The sequence below is a fragment of the Syngnathoides biaculeatus genome, chromosome 1 (assembly GCF_019802595.1).
Source record: "Syngnathoides biaculeatus isolate LvHL_M chromosome 1, ASM1980259v1, whole genome shotgun sequence".
NCBI classification, from domain to species: domain Eukaryota; kingdom Metazoa; phylum Chordata; class Actinopteri; order Syngnathiformes; family Syngnathidae; genus Syngnathoides; species Syngnathoides biaculeatus.
Window position 1 is genome coordinate 5138743 of NC_084640.1, and position 20240 is coordinate 5158982.

General features: G+C 44.4%; 1 protein-coding gene across 21 annotated transcripts in view; it reads right to left on the minus strand.

The window, feature by feature from the left end:
* The window catches only part of LOC133510248 (uncharacterized), a 47583-nt gene that overhangs the window by 14892 nt on the left and 12451 nt on the right, over nt 1-20240 (minus strand). For 5 of the 21 annotated variants that reach the window (XR_009797599.1, XR_009797559.1, XR_009797586.1 and 2 more), the window contains exons 2-6: nt 13201-13278; nt 2105-2269; nt 1048-1186; nt 740-755; nt 565-650 (exon numbers count right to left, since the gene is read on the minus strand). Coding sequence is in view for 1 of the 21 variants with exons in the window: in XM_061838130.1 (XP_061694114.1) it covers nt 565-650; nt 740-755; nt 1048-1186; nt 2105-2269; nt 13201-13263 (469 nt within the window). In the remaining 20 variants the exon portion in view is untranslated. The other 16 variants (XR_009797623.1, XR_009797626.1, XR_009797637.1 and 13 more) reach the window with 16 other exon arrangements.

Below are 20240 nucleotides of genomic sequence, written 5' to 3' on the forward strand. Positions count from 1 at the left end.
ATTCCAATCACGACAGTGGGCGTGACACAAGCCAGACATTTTAGGATGCCACCACATGCAAAGTTTGGTTAGCATGACTCTGGTTCCAATATGAGCCATAGAGTGAGTTTTGGTCAAAATATCTTTTGTTCAGGAGAGGCGTTGTGGTGTATTTTAACCAATTAACTATGAGAGGGAGGTTCAGGCAGGTCAGGAGAGGATTTGTCAGATAATTGGACAAGCATCTGTGGGACATAGCCCGCAGCCTGCTTGGCAGGCAAGTCAGCAGCATTATTGCCGAGGACTGTGGTTGAAGTGGATTCGGAGTGGCCAGGGACCTTGACAATAGCCACCGCCAAAGGTTTGGCTAGGGCTTTGTCTAATCGTTGGATCATGTCAAATGTGCAATAGGGGTACCTTTGGCTGTTTTAAAGTCATTCCGTTTCCATGCGTAAGCTGAGTCAGAATAGACAGTAACAGATTGTCTGACCGCCCGTTCCAGTGCGAGACAGAGTGCGAGCACTTCCGCTGCCTGGGCTGAGGGAGCAGATGTTAGTTTGGAAGAGGAAACAGTTAAAAATTCACCTGAGGGATGCTGCTCCACTACGGCAGCTGCCGCAGCCAAAGGGCCATCCGGTTTATGGTAACACCAACCATCAGTGAACAGGACCCTGTCGTTCGTCAGAGGTTGCACAGAGAGATCAGCAATGTAGACTTCGGACTGCCAACAGGAGCTCATCAACATATATCAGGAGTTTACATCTGTCTGGAAGATCCTGCAGCAATGATTTCAAACATTGATTAAAAATTCCAGTTGAATTTTTTAAGCTTTGTGGCAACCTGGTGTATTGCAAATTCTGTCCCTGATATTTGAATGCAAACAAGTGTCTACACTCGGGTGCGAGTGGGACACAGAAGAATGCATTTTCCAAATCAGTCACTGTGAAGTATTTCAACTCAGGTGTGATGTAGACAGCATTCTGTGGGGGTCTGGTAAAGGTAACAATGGTGTGGTCGTTACATCATTAATGGCTCTCAAATCATGCGCCATACTATAAGTGTTACCACCTGCTTTTAAAACTGGCCCGAGTGGTGTACACCACGAGGAGGTGAATGTTTCCAGGACTCCAGAATTCCACAGACCAGTCGTCCATCCCCTGTTTAGCAGCCGAGGGCCACGGATATTGATGTCTGTAAACATGATATTCTGGAAAAACAGTGATTTTAATGTCTGGTGTCTTAGTACAATGTCCAACATCAAAAGGTCCAGAGGACCAAACTAATTTAGGCAGTTCGTTTAACATTGACTCGGCATCGTCATGGTCGGAGTAGTCACATCTGTGTTCTAATATGGTCATATTAGTTGTCGAGGGTGTGTCAGGAACAATGATGCATTATGCATCTGCAAATTTGGAGGTCTGTACATTAGGGAGTGGTGTGTTCTCCCAGTCAGTCATTTGGCTCAGTCGTTTCACCATAGGTCCCAGCTGCCGGGCCTCGTGTCATGGAGACAGAGCGAGTGAAATGTGGGGTACTAACACTTCCTGCATTTTGAACCATGTCATTTGATCTGGTGTAAGAGAGCAGGATGCCGCTGCATGTATATGTGTGGATGTAATGTCCCAAGCATCACCTTGTATGCATCCAAAGTTTTAAATGTATACTAAATCGTCGTTGCGGTCGTAATATGTGTGCAATGGTATTTATCCAGTGGAGGCAGGTAAGCCCTAAGAGTGTTTAACCAGGGCTTCCACAACAGAAATTGATGTATGAGACCAGGTTTGAGCAGTGTATCTGGTTCAAGTCGGGCCCAATACATGTCCACAGTTGTAGTTGGTTCACTCTCAGGTGTCAGAAGCCATTGTCCAGAGTGGCAGACGGTGTCAGCTGCCACTGGTCTTTGTGGTGAATGTACAAACATGGTGGAAGGTGTGTCCAGTCAAGATTGTCGATCGGGGTTGAGTCCATTGCAGGGCTTGTTGAGTCCCTGAGAAGCCCATCAATTGCACAGTGTGTTGTGACAATAAAGTGTCCGGGAGCGAGATGTTGAGTGAGGAGTGTGTTGCCCCTGTGTTAACGAGACTGTTAAGTTTTCGCCCTGCAACAGAGATGGGGATCATGTCACCTGCATTGCCGGACCCCTGGCTTTCCGGGCACCCCTAGTGGTACGGTCCAACCTGCTGTCCATACTGCTCCCTGGGTGGGCCGCCAAAGCTGTCATTTCTGCCTTGAACCCCTCGGTTGTTGGGCCAGCCACCACGCCCTTGCATTGGACCTTGTGGTGGAGGATCTGTAAGACAGTCTTTAATCCAGTGATCAAGAGAATCACAACCAAAACATCCATGATCACGTTGGTGTTGTTCCACTCTCCCCCGCTCCTTCATGCCTTCCTGCGTATCCACCCCTATTACCCCGGAACCCACCTGCCTGTCTAGGTGGTTGTCCCTGCCAAAAAAATTACGTCTGGTTTGGTTTTGAACCTTTACGTCCTGTGCTACTTGTAATTTAAGAAGTTGTTTTTGAAGTTTAGTAATTTCATTATTACCCTGTTGTTGGCTTAAATAAATTTTGAGGTGATGCACTAAGTGTTGTTAAATCCAGGCTCATCTCCGGACAGGAGGTCAGGGTCATCTTTAAGAGTGGTCTGTACTGGTTCAGGGAGATCTGCCAGGATCGCAGTCCTGAACATACCCTCCTCCTAACCAGACTGTCCAGGGTGACGTCCAGTCGATTCAATCCAAAGTTTAGTACACTGGTGGTGTCCCCCAGCCTCACCTGCTATGTCCTGCCCGTCATGAATTTGTGGATCCGCTAGTAGAAGGCAGGCAAGACACTGAGCTGGAGAAGCTTGGAGGACAGGAATTCATGGATGATGGTGTGGAACACAGAGCCGAAGTCTTTGATCAGGATCCTCACATTGGTACACGATGTTGAGGTGTTCAAGAATGAAGTGAAGACCCATGTTGATGGCATCATCCGCAGACCTGTTAGCTCAATAGGCAAACTGCGGTGGGTCCAGCTGGGGTCCTGTAACACTCTTGAGGTGATCCAGCACAAGGCGGTTGAAGGACTTCATAACCACACACATGTCAACGCAACAGGCCAGTAGTCATTAACACCTGAGACTGCTGCTTTTTGGGGACCGGGATGATAGTGAAGCGTTTGAAGCAGGTTGGTACTTCACACAGTTCAGAGACCTGTTGAAGATCTTTGTGAAGACAGGAGCAGGTTGGTCTGCACAGACTTTGAGGCAGGATGGGGACACAAGATCTAGGTCCGCCACTTTGTTAATTTTTTTGTTGTTTGAAGATTTGCCTCATGTCCCTTTCATGGAAATTGAATGGTGGAGTTGGAGATGTTGAATTTGTTTAGGTGGACGGTAGTGTGACTCAGTGGGTGTGTGGCTCGAAAGTATCATTTTAAAATCAGCCGTAAGAGCTGTTCAGGTTGTTGGCTAGCCCACTATTTTTGTCTACTGGGGGGATCTTTGGTTGTAATTAGTGAGCGTTCCAGTTTTGCTGCATAATCCCTCTTTCCAATGTAATTTTCTTAAGTCAGCTGGTTTCTTCTGTGATTGCATGGAGCCCGAACTCCACTACGATACGTGACCTCTTTAGCCTGGCGGCGTTTCCTTAGTCTGGGTGTAAACCAAGAATTTATGAATTGTTGTATTTGAACGTGCGAAAAGCTTTTGTGGTACACAAACCTCCTAACAGAAACGTATACACACAGGATCAACATCATAGAATTCATCGAGGCTGCTCACTAAATTTTCAAAGAGACTCTAGTCTGTGCAGTCAAAGCAGCTTCGACGTTTTAATTTTGCCTCATCGGTCCACTTTATAACTGATTTTCTACTCCTCCTCAAGCTTGTTCCGATCAGTTGATGCAGAATCCTTAGATGAACAACCTCAGTTCACTAATCACCATTTAGTGCTCTCTCTAAGCAGGAAAGGAGGAGAGAGGAGAGAGGAAATTGGCAGCAACACAGACCAAAATCCAGCTGATGGGGGAGGGGCAGTGCAAGATACTGGGAGGGATTTAACCAAATGGCGACTAGAATAACCAAGTGAGTAATAGAGTATGAACAGAGAGCACTTTAAATTCTAATGACATATTTCTAACTCTCATAATCAGCAAAAGATGAGTATACTGCAAGTGTAAGACTGAATCAGGGGCAACTCCAGAGTGGAAGTATTTGGCTTCTTTTAAAGGGACTATTACCAAATTACAAACTGTGTGTTGAGGTGAGCCTGCCTATATGTACCTGTAATCTCCTGACCACACAAGGACCTCTCAAGATCCTTCCCTGACAGATATGTGACATTCCACATCCCAAAAGACAGCTTCTGTAGATGGGCTTGGACAGATTGAACTGCCTTCAGCTGTCATCCAGTCCACTAAGCAGCCGAACCCCTTGGATCCTCTCAAAAGTGGTAAGATCGTGAAAAGGGGGACCCACCACTGCCCTGGCAACAAACATCGCAGGCCTAACTACCAGGCGCTCACAATTCACCCCACCTCCAGGGATAGCGTCATAGGGGGGCCCAGGTGACAATTTGGTTGAGGGGAAATGTATTCCAAAATTACTTTTTATTTTAGGAGGTTTCGGAAGCAGGATTTTATTTCTGACCTCAGAAATAATTTTCCAGGGTGACCCTGCCAAGGGGATAAAACCTCAACTAACATAGTTCAAAGGATCACTGGGACGCAACTCCTCCACCATGATAAGGTGACAGATCAGGGAGGGATTTGTCCAAACTGTGGCTTTTAATCCATCCATCCATTTTCTTAGCATCTTACCCTCACAAAGTTTGCAGGAGTGCTGGAACCTATCCCATCTACCACAAAGCAGCAGGCAGGGTACACCCTGAACTGGTTGACAGCCAATTGCAGGGCACATGGAGACAGAAATCAGTCCCACTCACAATAACACCTAGGGACAAGTTAGAGTCTCCAATTAATGCATGTTTTTGGGTTGTGGGAGAAAACCAGAGTGCCCGGAGAAACCCCTCATAGGCATGGGTAGAACATGCAAACTTCACACAGGCATAGGTAGAACATGCAAACACAGGCAGGGGTGGGATTTAAATCCTGGTCCTCAGAACTGTGAGCCCAACGCTCTGCAGCTGTGCCACAGTGCCACCTGATTTCAATTACTAATATAAGTAGAAGTATAAAAAAATACAAATGTATAAACTATTCTCTCATCTTTAGACAATATGGGGCCTTATCTTAATGATATTACTGTACTGTTATGTTTCTGATGCGCAGTTTAAAAAGGAGAATTGAGTATAATACAAATAACCCCAGGACGTGTTTGCTAAGCCACTTTGGGTAATGTTACTTTGATAAAAACTCTGAGTGATGTCGTTAGTCAGGTTCATCTCATCTATCTGGCAGGACCAATGATCAGAATATCAGTTTCCACAGGGTTAAGAAACAAAATATTACAGGGCAGCCATTGTTTAATCTCAACGCCTCCAGATTACAGCAATTGCACAGGGGCACCTCAAGGTTGCGTCCTCTCCCCTCTACTCTTCTTGGTCTACACAATTGATGGCACCTCGAGGCACCCGGCTGTCAAACTCCTGAAGTTCGCAGATGACACCACAGTCATCAACCTCATCAAAGACCGGGATGACTCTGTATATTGAGAGGAAGTGGCGAGACTGGAGCTTTGGTGTGGCCAACACAACCTGGCGTTGAAGACTCTAAAGACTAAAAAATATTGTGGAGTTTAGTTGGAATTCTTCTCCTCAGCTGCTGCTCATGCTGTCCAACTGTCCTTTGTCAACCCTCAAGACCTTCAAGTTCTTGGAAATTACAGTCTCACAGACCTCAAGTGAACATCAACTCCAACCTAAAAAAAGACCAGCAAAGGATATATATCTTACTGTTACTGCAAGGGGTAGCAAAACCGCTGGATGGATTGACAGCACAACCCTACCCACCCTGGAAGACTTGCATGCCACTCGAAGTAGGACAAGAGCGGGTAGGTTCCCCCGAGGCCCCTCTCGGTCATGTCTCAGCGGACCCTGATCCGAGGCCCCTCTTACTTATGCCTTGACTGAACCCAAGCTGCCTCTCGTTCATCCCTTGGTGGAGCCTGACCATGAGCCACCTCTTGCTCATGCCTTGGCTGAGCCTGACTAAGAAGCACCTTTCAATCATGCCTTGGCAGAGTTTGTCGCTGAGCCACCTCTCGGTCATGTCTCAGGGGAGCCTGACCCCAAGCCCCTTCTTGCTCATGCCTCAGTGGTGCTTGATCCCCAGCCGCCCTTCTACCATGCCTCAACAGTGCTCGACCAGCAGCAGCCGCCACCTCAACAGTGCTCAACCAGCAGCAGCAGGTGTCGCCTTTCGCCCACGCCTTGGCGGTTCTTGAGCAGCAGCAGCTGCTGCCTCTCACTTCTGCCTCAGTGGTCCAGCAGCCATCACCTGTTCCTGTTTGGTTGCTGCTTTGCCAGTGAGACTAGTCTCATGGGCGTCCGCCCGTGTGGCCCCATAGGAACCCTGGTGCTTTGCTTCCTGAACTGCTCAGTCAAGCTCCTCACTTTGGGTAGCCTGGACAGCCACAGGACAGATTGTGGTGGGGATTTGTGCTCTCCTCCAGATACCTTCCGCTTCCGCTGGGCTTTGAGAAGGGGTTCTGTCAGGGGTGTGACCAGGGCACCGCCTGTCCACGGCTGCCTCTGGCAGCAGCTCCTCACCTGCACCTCATTGGCTTTAATTAAGCCATGTATTTAAGCTTTGTGTGTTATATTGCTAATTGCCAGTTCATTGTATGAGACTCCATTAGTCTACATGAGTGTATGAGCTTCTTGTTATGTACGTATTTGCCTCGTTGTCACGGTCAGCGTTCCTGTGACACCGCACCCAAGTCTTGTTAAGTCAAGTTTTTGCAATAATATAATTGTTATAATGACGACCTTTCCATGTTTTTGGACCCTTCCTTTTGCCACGCGTTTTTGTGCCTTTGTCTTTGTTGGACTGTTATGTGTATGACCACTGCCTGGAATAAAACCACCCTCGAAACCATGTCAAAGGCTTGCATTTGGGTCCTCCCCATGTTCATGACAGTTTGGTCTTCTATTGCTTTTTTTTTTTTAAATGAATTTTTGTTCGTGGTACAGTGGAGCAACTGTAGAGTGTTGGTCTCACAGTTCTGAAGAACAGGGTTCAAATTCTGGCCCCGCCTGTGTGGAGTTTGCATGTTTTCCCCGTGCCTGCATGGGTTTTCTCTGGGCACTCTGGTTTCCTCCCAAAATCATGCAGTAATTGGAGACTAAATACCCCTGGTGTGATTGTGAGTGTGACTGTTGTCTATGTCCATGTGCACCGCAAATGGCTGGCAACCAGTTAAGGGTGTGCCCTGCCTCCTGCCTGATGACAGTTGGGAGAAGCTCCAGCACTCCTGCAACCCTTCTAAGGATAAGTGGCTCAGAAAATAGATGAAAGAGGGAATTTGTGTGGAATGGCCCATTGGCTTAGGCCTATAATTTATTTCTTGTCTTTGCATGGATTTGTATCAGTTATGTTCATCACGCCGCACTACAAATATTACAATTTCAGATTTACTGTATGATCTTCATAACATCATATGATTAAGACTAATTTCTGCAATATTTTCAATATCTTACATTTATGTACTGTGTGCATTTTGAACATTAGATTTGTTTACATTTTATCCCTGCACTTTACAGTTAATGTGTTAATGTAACATTCACACAAATCCCTTTCCCTCTGATCATTCTCCAGTTCATCGCAGTTAACATTTACGCCAGCCACTTCTCCAATGATCAGTCTTCATTATGTTATTGTCTGTCTGTCTGTCTGTCTATCTATCTATCTATCTATCTATCTATCTATCTATCTATCTATCTACTTACTGTTATGTTGTGCCTCTCATACATTGTTTAAACTGAATATGCAACATAGTATTCTTTCGAGGCTTTGAAAGTGGAGCATGGCTTGTTTATCCAAGACTAATCCCGAAATGATGCTGCTCATGAGGTCAGTGAACATGAAAATTGGATACAGGTAGATAAGTTAATCTTTGGGGTGGATCCTTCTACTGTTGACCTAAGAAAGTGTGTGTGTAGAGTTGAAGAGAGACCCTGGTATGTTACTTCCATTAAATATTATTCTATAAATTTATAGACGGGATGCGGTAACATTGACATTTCATGGCATATCAAAATTAAAATTTAATAAATACACAATTTAATGACTAAATAAGTATCCCATGCATATAATACGATGTCATCACCACAGTAAACCAAAGTTGTTTATTCTAGTGTTGTGCGATGTTTGTTATTCTCAGGAAAGAATAGAAATATAGTATACAAATACATTTTAGTGAGAAGGCAAAAAATGTAAATATATATTTTTTCAGGTATCTCCAGTATCCTGAAAAAGTATATTCCTCTATGGAAGCCTGTTATGTAGGAACAGCCCATATTGTAACAACTTAACAATAGTGTAATACAAATCTTGAATCCATCATCGCGTTAACTGCATTCTTCGGCCCATGCCCTGATTTGACCGGTGGTCCAGTCAACGTGTGGGTTGTGTCTTTTAAGACAGCCTTTTAAGCCCAAGATTTCATCGGTACTCTGCGAGTTAAATACAAGGAAACTTATCTTCTCGGTGTGAGTGTCCAGAAATGTCATCCTCAGAGATTGCGTACGGTGAGTTACTCGGCAAAGGAATTTACCATTGGCAGCGAATGTGTTGCGGAACTGCTGTATTTGAAAGGTCACAGCGCTCAAGGCCTCAACTACCCATGGATTAATCAGGTTAGCGTCTGATCCCGAGTCAATAAAGGCCGTAGTGGAATAAGTACGACCCCCTGTGCTCAAGGTGACTCGAAGCAGTGCTCAACTCGATCCCACCGCGGTGTCATTCACACTCCCCGCAGTCGTGATCTTGAGGGCAGAGCGCTTGGGCCTGACCGGACAGTAGGCTATTAAGTGCCCAGGCATCCACAGTAAAAGCATCGGCCTTCTCGCCGATGTTGCTGCCGGACCATCAAGCCCCTCAACCTGCATCGGCTCCGTCATGTCGTGGCCAGATCGTTCTGTCATAACCAGAACGCTAGGGCGGACCCAAATGCACGACTCGGTAGACAGGGAGGCAGTTAAAGGAAGATCTTTATTCGTTTCAAGGTCGTATGCTGGAGAGTCAGACATGGGGGGTCAGGTTTGGTGGCCTCAGTATTCCATCTCCTTTTTGCAGATGATGTACTTCTGTTGGTTTCATCAATCCATGATCCCAAACTCCCACTGTAGGTGTTCGCACCTGAGTGTGAAGCGGCTTGAATGATAATAAGCACCTCCAAATCTGAGACCATCGTCCTCAGTCAGAAAAATGTCACATCCCCTTACCAGGTCAGGAATAAGATCCTGCCCCAAGTGGAGGAGTTCAAGTACAGTGGTACCGCGACTTACAAAAGTCTCTACTAACGAAAGATTCAGGTTATGAAAAGCCTCCCCGGAAGATTTTTGTCTCTAGTTAAGAAGGAAATTCAGGGTACGAAAGGAAAAAAATGGCACTGGATTCCACCAAACGTAAACATCCTGTACTGTATCTTGGTTTGAAAGCGGCACTTGTAATGGATTAGGCTACATTCATGTAAAAAAAAACGCTTCTACTTAAAAACGGTTTATGTAATGAAATGACTTCCAGAACGGATTAATTTCATAAGTAGACGTACTGCTGTATCTTGGGGTCTTATTCATGATTGGGGGAAGAATGGAGCGGGAGATCGACAGGTGGATTGGTGTAGCGTTTGCAGTGATGCGGGCTTTGTTTCGTTCCATTGTGGTAAAGAAGGTGCTAAGTTGAAAGGCGAAGCTCTCAATTTACTGGTCGATCTAAGATCCTATCCTCAGCTACGATCACGTGCTGTGGGTCATGACCAAAAGAATAAGATACCTGATAGAAGCAGTCGAAATAATTTTCTTACGTAGGGTGTCCGGGCTCTGCCTTAGATATAGGGTGAGAAGCTTGGTCATCCAGGAGGTACTCAGAGTTGAGCTGCTGCTCCTCTGCATTGAAAGGACTCATATAAGGTGGCTGAGGCATCTGATTCGGTTGCATCCCAGGCGCCTCCCCAGTGAGGTGTTCCAGGTACCTCCTATTGGTACGAGAACTTGGAGAAAACCCAAGACTCACTGGAGGGATTGTTTCTCTCGTCTTGCCTGGTAATGCTTCAGGATCCCCCCCCAGAAGAGCTGGAGAAAATGGGGAAATGGGGGGAAAGGGAACCATGCCTCCTCCAACCTAACCTGGATAAGTGATAGAAAAAGAATGGATGAATGGAATAAACTATATTCCAAGTTACATGGCCTGGTGTAAAAATGTAATTGCCCACCTTGTTAAATCATTAATTAAATAGGGCTAATCAAATGCTTTGAGAAGCTGAGTTGGTTTTCAGTGACCACACCCAAGCCTTATTACCTCCATATCTGCTTAGTCAAGAAATCTCTTAAATAGAACCTGTCTGAAAAATGCCATGATCCAAAGAAATTCAAGAGCAGAAGAGAATAGAATCAACATTTATCAGCCTGGAAAGTGTAACAAAGCCAATTCTTCTTCCGGCTTCTGAGAAACCACGGCCTGTCATAAGAGCTGCTGAGACAGTTCTACACAGCGGTTATCCAATTAGTACTCTGTACCCCCATCACAGTCTGGTTTGGAGCCGCCAGATAAAAAGACAATCATAGACTTTAACGGACATTCAATACCACTGAACTGATTGTCAGAACCCCGCTACCCACTATTGAGGACTTGCACGTAACATGAACTAGGTCAAGAGCAGGCAGGATCCTTTCAGATCCTCCACATCCTAACCACCAACTCTTCCAGTTCCTTCCATCTGGAAAGTGCTACAGATCAATGAAAGTCAAAAGTAGCAGGACTTCACACTGTTTGTTTTCCCCTCTGGCAATCAAGTCATTAAATTCTTGAGCACCGAACCTACTTTTTTTTGCCTTGCGCCATGTTAGGACACTCACTCACATCCTGTTGGTCCAACCAGTATTAGTAATATATATATGTACAGTGAAGAAAATTAATATTTGAACACCCTGCTAATATTGCAAGTTCTCCCATTTGGAAATCATGGAGGGGTCTGAAATTTTCATCGTAGGTGCATATCCACTGTGAGAGAGATAAAAAGAAAAATCCAGAAATCACTATGTATGATATTTTTAAATGATTTGTGTGACACAGCTGCAAATAAGTATTTAAACACCTGAGAAAAACCAATATTAATATTTGGTAAAGTAGCCTTTGTTTGCAAACGTTTCCTGTAGTTGTTCAGCAGGTTTGCACACAATGCAGGAGGGATGTTGGCCCACTCCTCCACACAGGTCTTCTTTAGATCAGACAGGATTCTGGGCTGTCGATGAGAAACACGGAGATTCAGCTCCCCCCAAAGATTTTCTATTGGGTTTAGGGCTGGAGACTGGCAAGGCCACGCCAGAACCTTGATATGCTTCCTACGGAGCCACTCCTTGGTTTTCCTGGCTGTGTGCTTTGGGTCATTGTCATGTTGAAGGACCCAGCCACAACCCATCTTCAATGCTCTGAATGAGGGAAAGAGATTGTTCCCCAAAATCTCACAACACATGGCCGCAGTCATCCTCTCCTTAATGCAGTGCAGTCGTCCTATCCCATGTGCAGAAAAACACCCCCAAAGCATGATGCTCCCACCCCCATGCTTCATAGTAGAGATGGTGTTCTTGGGATGGAACTCATCATTCGTCTTCCTCCAAACACCTTTAGTGGAATTCTGACCAAAAAATTCAATTTTGGTCTCATCTGACCACAAACGTTTCTCCCATGACCCCTCTGTCAGATGAGTGTAGCACTATATCATCAGTGAAGCCTCATCTTACTTTTGAAAAAATAAATAAATGACATGGCCGCGCGGTAGCTGGAGAGCGTTGGCCTCACAGTTCTGTGTACCAGGGTTCAAATCCCAGCTCCACCAATGTGGAGTTTGCATGTTCTACCCGTGCATGCATGGGTTTTCTCTGGGCACTCTGATTTCGTCCCACATCCCAAAAACATGCATTAATTGGAGACTGTAATTGCCCCACGGTGTGTGCGACTGTTGCCTGTCTCCATGTGCCCTGCTGTTGGCTGGCTACCAGTTCAGGGTGTACCCTGCCTCCTGCCCGTTGACAGCCTGGATAGGCTCCAGCACTCACATGACCCTCTTGAGGATAAGCGGCTCAGAAAATGGATAGACAGATAAATAACTCTTCTCTAACTTACTCTAACTCTCTTAAACCCTTCCTAAGACTTTGGAGAATATTAATGGAATAACAAAATTAAAGTTGAATCTTTTGGAAGGTCTGTGTTTCTCATTACATATGGCATAAATGTAACAGAACATTTCAGAAAAATAACATCGTACCAAAGATCAAATATATTGCTGTAGCATGATTGTGTGGACCTGCATGCTTCTTCAGGAATTGAAAGACTGAATGAATTCAGCTCTTCACTAGAAAACCGTGCAGGGATTTGTGTTCTGCAGCTGGAAAATGATCCAAAACACATCAAGAAGTCAAATTCTGAATGATTTGAAAAATAAATGTAAAAATGAAAGTTTTGAAGCACCCAGGGCAGAGTTTGGATTTGAATCCCATTGGAATACTTTAGAATGACCTTAAAAAAAGCAGTTTATGTTTAAATATTTCCTCGGGGTTCCATCCATACAGCCATTATCCAAGCCACTTATCCTCATAAGGGTCATGGGAGAGCCAGAGCCTATACCAGCTAGTGAAAGGCAGACCACACCCTGCACTAATCACCATTCAGTCGCAGGGAAGATATTGACACAATCACTGAGTGGGAAGTGATTCCATGCTGCCAACACCAAAGTCTGGCGTGTGTACCACTACACCATCAGTGACTATTTCCTCAGGGTTCCATCCATCCATATTCTACACCACTTGTTCTTAGTAGGGTCACAAGTATCCTGTAGCTTATACCAGTTAGCAGGAGTCAGGTTACACTCTGAACTCGTTGCCAGCCAATTGTAGGGCAGATTTAAACAATCAAATATTCGTGCTCATATTCATACCTCTTCAATTAACTTTCTGTGCATATTTTTGGGAAGTGGGATAAAACCGGCTTACGTGGAGAAAACATTTACAGGCGTAGGGAGCACTTGCAAACTCCACAGAGACAAGGCCAGATTTGTACCTGGGGCCTCAGCGCTGTGAAGTAGATGTGCAAACCAGTCGCCCACCATGGCACCTCCCTCATTGTTGTAAAACAATCCTGCAAAGAAGAGTAGGACAAAATTGGCACAATTGTAAAACACTCATTGGCCCTTGTAGGAAATGCCTCATTTTACTTGCTGCTGCTGAGGGTGGTACAAGCAGTTGTTAGTTTTAGGGACAATTACTTTTTCACACAGGGCGAGGTAGCGTCGAGTATTTGTTCTTTGTAATAATTCCAATCATTTAAAAACTACATTTTTTTTAAAACTTTGTCTGATATTTGTATTTGATCATTTTCTGCTGCTTTGGCACGGTGAGCCCAGCCCTTGTATGTGGTTGCATGTATGTGGGTGTGTCATGAGTGTTTTGCAGGGTTGATTTACGAGAGTCTTGCAGCTACATTTGATCATTCTAATTACACTTAACTGCTCTTAAGGCACTGCAGGACTCCAACACAAATTCATAAACAAATTCATAGCTTAACCACCTTTTATATCTTTTACTTCCTTAACTCAAAACTGTATCCTTGCCTCATTTTTTGTTCTTTGTCTAGAGGCTGACATTTGCCCTTGCTTCCTGGAAACCAATGCTCAGCACTTGCAGCCCACCAACAACCTGGACTTCTATCCTGCAACACTGGTCCTTCTCAGAACCTTGCTTATCCCAGATCTTTTGTTTGCATCCAGTCATCAATAAACACTTGTCTACAAGGTACCCTTCCTCTTCCTTCCTCTCCTCTCTGCATGCAGATCCAACTCACAACCTGAATCCTGACAACTTTAAACAAAGTTTCACTATTTTTTATTTTAAAAAAAACAATAAGAAACTGAGAAGGGGGGAAATATGTTTTCATGGAACTATAGATCAGGCAGTACAGGCCATCTGGGTTGTGGCATTGCTAACCCTTATCAAACATAGAAGCAGCTGGGAACTGAGGCTTTTGCAGACTCGCTATGCATGTGATGCTGCACTTGCAGTCACTGGCCAATCAGAGAAATCAATGGGTTTTTACCTAAAGTCAAAAGACAACTGGGTCTCCTCATCAGACTGGGGACCACTCACATCTTCTACTCCAGATGTTGGAACCAGTTCTCTCACACTACATAGTCCTAAATTCCACTGGGAATTAACGAGCTACTGGGGGAATTCTGCATAAACTCCAATCTCCACATTTGGATGCTTCCTTTCCAGCATTGCATAGCTGTGAAAGGCTGGTATGAATGTTGTCTCTCTCTCTCCACCCTACCCTCTGTCAGATTTCCAATTTGGCCTCGAGTAATTGCTGATGAGAGGAAATTCTCTTCACCAAAATCCTGAGACTTGGTCAAGCAAGACAAGACTTTTGCTGGGACTTGACGCAAATGTTGTTATGGTTTCAGGTTATGTACAGATGTACGTAGTACGTACATGTAGATGTACGTACATCTCATATGTAGAGGCTTCCCCCAGGTTGTAAAAAATGTCTAAAGCAAGGAACCTGCATGGCTCAATTATGGTCAAACACTACTCACCTGTTCAACTACCAAAAATAAACCGATCAGCCAAATAAGGGAAGAGCCTCTGCAAAGTGGTATTCTAATTTATGCAGACTCTCTCTTACTGTGACTAAAGGTTGCAATTCCTCCAAAAACAGGTAGATAAGTACATCTATGATAACTTTGGAAAGACTGTCATGTGTCTATCTGCAACCAATACTCACACACTCAAGAAGGAGAAAGAAAGAAGTACATCCTGTATTTGTATTGCTCAGATTCCGCCTTAGGTGTTGTAAATTTGCTAATTGTCTTCTGAACCAGCTCACCTTGGAGAGAGTATGGCCCATGTGGTCGCGTTTTGAACGAATATGAAAAAGAACAAAATTGATTAGACCCTTTCTTATCTCCATTATTTTTGTCAGGCTGTCATATCAACGGATGTAATAGTGCGTGAGTTTGAAAAAAACATATTGGTGGGAGTCCGGCTAAATGACTAACCTCTGTGTAGTGGAAAAGTGGCTGGGTTAAAAGGTGAACACAAACCCTCTTGGGCAAGTTATAGCCTTTACCACGGAAAAGCTGTTCCAGATTGGGATAGGGCAGATCTGAATGAAATGTCAATAAAATCATATAATTACATGCAGGATGCGCCAATCTTCCATATTCAAAATACAATAGCTATTTCATGAGAAGACTAAAAATACCATCCATCCATTTTCTTCACTGCTTATCCTCACAAGGGTCACTCGGTGTGCTGGAGCCTATCCCAGCTGTCAATGGGTAGCAGGCGGGGTACACCCAGAACTGGTTGCCCGCCAATCACAGGCCACATTGAGACAAACAGCTGCACTCACTATCACACCTAGGGGAAATTTAGAGTGTCCAATTAATGTTGCATGTTTTTGAGATGTGGGAGGAGACTGGAGTGCCCGAAGAAAACCCACGCAGGCACGGGAAAAAATGCAAATTCCACACAGCCCGCTCCAGGATTGAACCTGGGACCTCAAAACTGTGAGGCCAACACTTTACCAGCTTACCCACTGTCCCACCATTTGAAAATACCAAATTTATGAAAATGTCTCAAAACAAAATTTTACTGCAATTTCACACCACCATCCTTTAATCAAGTGGCTTTCCCAAGAATACCAATGATTACCTGTCACCCTACATAAGCATTGGACATCTTTATTGAGAGGGATTGCCATTCAACATCTGGTATATGTTTTGGGAGCTGTTGGAGACTTGTAGCAGTGCTTGTAGCAGTGTAATTAACAAGGAAAAAAGAAAGTGGTGTGCCCCAGCAGGGAGGAAAGTAGCTAGTTTATCAAAGGCTTACGCTGCAGATATTCTTATCAGCCCAGTGCACTGATGCTTATGTCTTGGTGGGAAGATGAGGAAAAATTCACGGTGGCTCAAAAAACACAGTTAAACACCTGCAAAAACATGCACATGAATGCAAAACCACGACAAAAATGTCCCATTATGGAAGGGTTGGTATGATTTATTGTCATGGAGTTATTACAGATTCAAATTAAAGTTTGAGGATGATGAATTATTAGTGAAATGTACTTACATTAATAAACTATGTTAACATTGTAGGCACATATATTAAAGTGCATTGTTGAATGGAGTATGGTGTAATCTGAGACCATTCAGCATTGTTGTGTAATTGCACTAACTGCAGTCACTGCTATCCCACTGATCAAATGCTCATCTTGATTCAATGAAACCCCCACTTTCTGAGACGCACTGCCCTATAAACTTTAATTTCCTGAAACGCACAAGTAAACTTCCAGTACACTCATATTAGTTAAGATACATCTGTCCCAGCTGGGGTGGGTTTGTTTCAGTCTTTGAAGATCAGAAAAACAATTTTGATTATTTTATGTAGATGTTTTATACAGTAGTCAGAGCTCCCCAGGCATGGTTTAAACTGCACTTAATGCTTCAAAAGCTTACCTTGTCACGACTGAATAAATACAGTGTCGCCTGTGTCATAGATCAAAGAGGTCTCGTAGTTTTATTGTGTTTTCGACTCCAATTATGTTTTTGAGAGAAATTATTGAAAAAAATCCAGACAGTTTTACTCCCACCTCACTTCCAATAATGTCGATGATCAATTCCTTTCTGGTTTATGATCCCTTCATAAAACTGAAAGTGCCAAAGATCTCGTCCTGGGAGCTGACTCTGCCTTACTCACATCCTCATCCTCCTTAATCTAATTGGAGCTTTTGAAACTATCTCTCATATTGTTCTCCTGAAGAGGCCCCAATGTCGTTCAGTTACTACCTGTCTGGCCACACCCAATTTGTGAAAATGAAATAATTAAAATTCTGCTCCTCTTTGACACCTACACCTAACACCAATAAAATTCTGCTCCTCTTTGACACCTACACCTAACACCTACATTCTATCTCTTGGCGGTGCACTATCTCAACTGTAGGACTGTTTTTCATGCACTGTTTGGGAATTATTTGAACACCAGAACCTCCAGGAAAACACAGATACTGTTCTGTCTGAGATTAAAAACTGCATACACACTGTGACTGTCAATAGAGGGATCAAGGTTTTCCCCAACCAAAAACCCTGGATGACCAGAGAGACTAAGGCACTCCTGAGACACCGCAACGCCGCCTTCAGGTCAGGGAACAAGGTACAGTACAGTGCCGTTAAAGCCGACTTAAGAGGGGCATCAGAGTGACCAAGGCGGCCTACAAAAGAAATATTGCTTCACAGAAAGCAACTCAAAAAATGTCCTCGGGATTACAACACATCACAAACTACAGCAGTAAGAACAACATGTGTGCCAGAAAAACAGACGCCTCACTAGAAGAGAAAGTAAACCAATATTATGCAATGGCACTTTTGTGCATGTATTTATTTATTTTAGCAATAATGTTTTATCCATTTTTATTACCCAAGATATTCTTTGATTTGTATTCTATTTTATTGCATTATGCACCTTGTGGAGAACCACTCATCATTTCGTCGTGTGCACAGCATATGATGACATTAAAGGCCTTTGATTTGATTTTTTTGGTTTGATATTTTCCGTGAAACATTCCTCAATATTCTTTTTGTAGGCCATCTTGGCTACTTTGATGCCTGTTTTTAAGTCAGCTCTGGCAGGGCTGTACTGTGCCTTGTTTCCTGACTTGAATGCAGTGTTGCAGCATCTCAGAAGTGCCTTAGTCTCTCGGGTCATCCAGGGTTTTTTGTTGGGGAAAACCTGGATCACTCTATTGACAGTCACCGTGTCTATGCAGTTTTTAATCTCAAACAGAACAGTATCTGTGTGTTCCTGGAGGTTCTAGTATTCAAATAATTCCCAAACAGTGCATGAAAAACAGTCCTGCAGCTGAGAGTGCATTGTCAGGCGATGTTGTAATTGTCTTTGTTTGAGGCCTTGTTTGTTTTTGTAGGAGGATGTATGTGGGCATAAGGGTGACGTAAGTATGATCCGATCCAAAAAGATGGGGGAGGGTGGGTGGCCCTGTATGCATGTTTAATGTTGGAGTAAACCTGATCCAGGGTTTTGTCTCCTCTGGTGCGACACTTCACATACTGGACGAATTTTGGTAGAACAGTCTTTAAGCATGCTAGATTGAAGTCACCAGTAACAATAAATACTCCGTCGGAGTGGGCGAGCTGCTGTTTGTTTACAGTCGCGAAGAGATGGTTAAATGCTGAACTAACGTTAACATCCGGCGTGACATAGACAGCTACTGCAATTACTACAGTGAGCACCCTCGGTAGATAAAAGGGTGCACTGCACAGGGAACACTGTGTGCGGCTGACTAGGTAAGACGGTCCCTGGAAATCCCGACCATCCTCCCAATGTGACATTCCTCACTGGGTGTAAAAAGACTGCATCAGAACTTGAGGTAGCAGAGATGAAGAAGCTGAGCTTTTCGCTTGGTGTGAACAGGTTGGATAGGATTAGAAATGACCTCATTAGAGGGTCAGCCAAAGTTGGATGTTTTGGAGACAAGGTGAGAGAGAGCAAACTTCGATGGTTTGGACATGTTCAGAGGCGAGAGAGTGAGTATCTCGGTAGAAGGGTGCTGAGGATGGAGCTGCCAGGCAAAAGAGCAACAGGAAGACCAAAGGAAAGGTTGATGGATGTTGTGAGGGAGGACATGAGGACAGTGGGTGTTAGAGAGGATCAACGAGATGGGCTTCAATGGAAAAAGATGACACGCTGTGACGACCCCTGACAGGACAAGCCGAAAGAAAAAGAAGAAGAATCTAGGAATCAATCAGTAATAAGAGTGACTGATTGATGGCTGACACCCAGGATATTTCATGCTTTGGAAACATCTAATAGTGTTTTTGCACAGATGTAGTCTCATAACTGTATAAATAAAGGCAGGGCAGAAATGCAGATGCTACCCAGTCGAATCACTTCACAAAGTTGAGCTTCACTCAGAAACACACAAAACATCAGACCACACAAAAATTGGGGCCAAGTGTTGGTGGCGTATTTCACAGGTATGTCATCAGGACCATCTGTCTTTCCATTCTTCATCTTCATTAGTGCCTTTCTCACTTCCCCCTGACAAATCACTTATACCAGTTCCTGGTCCTTCACACTAGCCTCTTCTACTCTTCATTCTCACTCATTTTCTTCATTTGTCAACTTCTCAAAGTATTATTTCCATCTATTTATCTATCTAGTTGACCTTGGTTGTGGTAAGTGTGGTGATGTAATCAATGTCAGCTGTGAGTGGAGGCAGCCTCACCCCAGGTCTTATTCACTGCCCACCAACCACCCAGCAAGAGGCTCGGAGGATTATCTCCATGTCCAGGGTGAAGAGCAGCAGGAAGATGGTACACCCAGCCATGATTGCCCCTTCTAGGTGCTGCCATGCACTAGTGTACCCTGCTGTTGTAACACAGAGCTGGATATCCTTGAAGAAGGCTCTAACCAAGATTGTAAGCACTGCTAGGACCTTGAAATAGTCAAGCGCTGTCCTCAGAAGATTATGAGGGATGGAGCGAAAGGCGTTTGCTTGCTCCAGGAACACCACATTAAGATCTTGTCCCTCTTTTATGCCGACTTGGATCTAGTGTATTCTATGTATCCGGAGAATCCAGGTATTCCTGCTTTCTGGTTTGACGTGTCAATCAGGTTGTTACCTCACAGGTATTCTGCTAACCTATAAGGAAGCATGCTGAAGAAAAAATTCCCTTCGACATTTAGAAGGTTGATCTGTCGGAACTGCCCAATCTCTGATGAGTCATTTTCCTTTGGCATAAGAATTCCTGCAGCTCTACGGGAGGCAGTTGGTATCTCCCTCTTCTGCCTATTGACCCTCATCAGCTTCCAGATGAATCACAGGACATCTGATGTGTTTTTGTAGAGCCTGTATGGAACTCCATTGGGACCTGGAGCTGATTCAGCCCTTGCTCTATGCAGAATATGGATTACCCCACCCCACCTGGGTGGACTGATGTCCATCTCGTGCTCCGGTGGATTGATTGGTAGCATATGCGCTGGGAGCATACTGTAACTTCTTCATGACAACGGTCATCTGTGCAGGAA